General features: G+C 44.0%; 1 protein-coding gene across 1 annotated transcript; it reads right to left on the bottom strand.

Annotated features, from left to right (window-relative positions):
* Positions 1-943: 943 nt before the first annotated feature.
* LOC106881938 (uncharacterized) lies at positions 944-1528 on the bottom strand. Its single transcript, XM_014932466.1, has one exon. It carries the CDS (start codon positions 1526-1528, stop codon positions 944-946), a length of 585 nt encoding a protein of 194 aa, XP_014787952.1.
* Positions 1529-1967: the final 439 nt, after the last annotated feature.

The following is a 1967-nucleotide window of genomic DNA, read 5'->3' as shown; positions in this document are numbered from 1 at the left end:
ATACACCATTTAATCAATAGAAAAATACAGTGTAAACTTTCCTGGGCTATAATAGACTGGGATATCCTATATCAGGGCCAACACTTCCAAAGGGGATGATAACGGCAGTTTTGGGAATGTCGTCAGGGTTCATTGGAATCTGATGATAAGCCTGGATGAGGTCAACCTTGGAATAAAATGGTACAATTATGCAAGTTTGAAGAAAAATCCTGGAGATTCCTTATAGGATAGCGATCGGGAACAGTGACTGCATTTAAACGTCTGTAATCCCCCACCGGGTGAAAGTCTGAATCCCCTTTCCTTGCCAAATGTAGAGGAGATGCCGAAGGGCTGGTGGAGGGGTGAATAAGGCTGAGTTGAAGCATATATTCAAACTCAGAATGAGCCTTTTTGAGCCAATCAGGAGCGAGTCGCCGTCGACACGAAAAAAGGGGTGGTTCAGAAGTAGTGATATAATGGCGAGTTGAGTGAGTGACTTTGATTTGAAAGTCGGATCCACCAGCTCTGGGAAAGAAGCCAAAAAGGAGTGGAACTGGTCACCAGTGGGGGGGGGGGGCGACAAAAAATGATGGACTGAAAGTTTTTATCATAGATAGATTCACTGCGTACAGGTTGATGGCAGATTGCTTTGGCTTGTCTGAAGTAAAACGCAAAGGCCAAATAACACAGCTGGATCCAGTGTCAACCATAAATGCTTTGCCAGGCACACGATCCTTAACAAAGAATGCACGATTAGATGAGAATTTGCGGGAAGAGTCTGACATGCTCATATCTTCCGTAACTAGTTTCCCGACAACTGGAACGAACATGGTTGGATGCAACAATGGGCTTTCTCCTTGAAGGTGGCATGGTACCAGCAGAGATTAGAACCCATTGGAGTAGACCTAGTTGACTGTGACTTAGAACGGATTCTGCTGTGAGGACAACGAGAGCTGGCGTGCTCTCACCACAATGTGTCCATGCGACGTGCTAACGCATCGACTCTCTCCAAAATGTCGTCATGTGACAAGGGAGTGGGCTTAACAGTAGTAGAGGAAGCTACTGCTGTGTCTGAACAGGTATGATGAGGTGCAGGCTGCACAGTGAACTCAATAATTTTGTCCACCATGGTGGCTAACTGGTCAAGCGAATTCGAGTCGACCACTGTGGCCAGTATGGATTGGACATTCAGCGGCAGCCGAGAGAAAAATAATTTTCTGAGCAGAGAATTGTCCTCTGGTGATGTGTCGCTGACTTCACGTAAACGACGAAGAAACCCAGATGGCGTCTTGTCTCCCAGGTGCTCATCCTGCATCAGCATCTGGAATTTGCTGTTGGCGGATTGGGTGTTCCGTCGGAGAACCTCAGATTTAACGGACACATAAGTTGCGTCTGGATGTGGGTCAGTGATAAGATCTCTCACTGAGTGTGCAAGAGGGGTAGGCATCCCACAGTACAATAAACTTACTTGCTGTTCGAGAGACACCACATGGGCCGAAAAATAAGTGTCCAGCTGGGCGAACCAAAGCGTGATGTCACCAGAGTGCATTTCTTCCCATTCTACACAGCAATTTCCTTGGATAATGGAACTGCAACATCCTACATATATTTTTACTTTTATTTTTATTCTCTTATTTCCCTCTAGTTAACTCTCTCATATCGTCTCTGATGAAAAGATACCCCTAACATCCCCAAAACAGCTGTAGGACTACCTTTCTCTTTATAAATGTCCTAGAAATTCCACACAGCCTTGGTTTTGTTGACTCATTTTATTTACCCCCCCCCCCATATTTACACACATACATACATACGTACATACATACATACATACGTACATACATACATACATACATATATACATATGTACGTACGTACATACATACATACGTACATATTTACATACATACATACATACATACATACATACATACATACATACATTACACAAATCAACACAAATATGTGTGTGTGTGTGTGTGTGTGTGTGC

This window comes from Octopus bimaculoides, chromosome 2, assembly GCF_046866305.1.
Source record: "Octopus bimaculoides isolate indiv1 chromosome 2, ASM4686630v1, whole genome shotgun sequence".
NCBI classification, from domain to species: domain Eukaryota; kingdom Metazoa; phylum Mollusca; class Cephalopoda; order Octopoda; family Octopodidae; genus Octopus; species Octopus bimaculoides.
The sequence above is the reverse complement of the archived record's forward strand: the minus strand, read 5'-3'. Positions and strand labels throughout refer to the sequence as shown.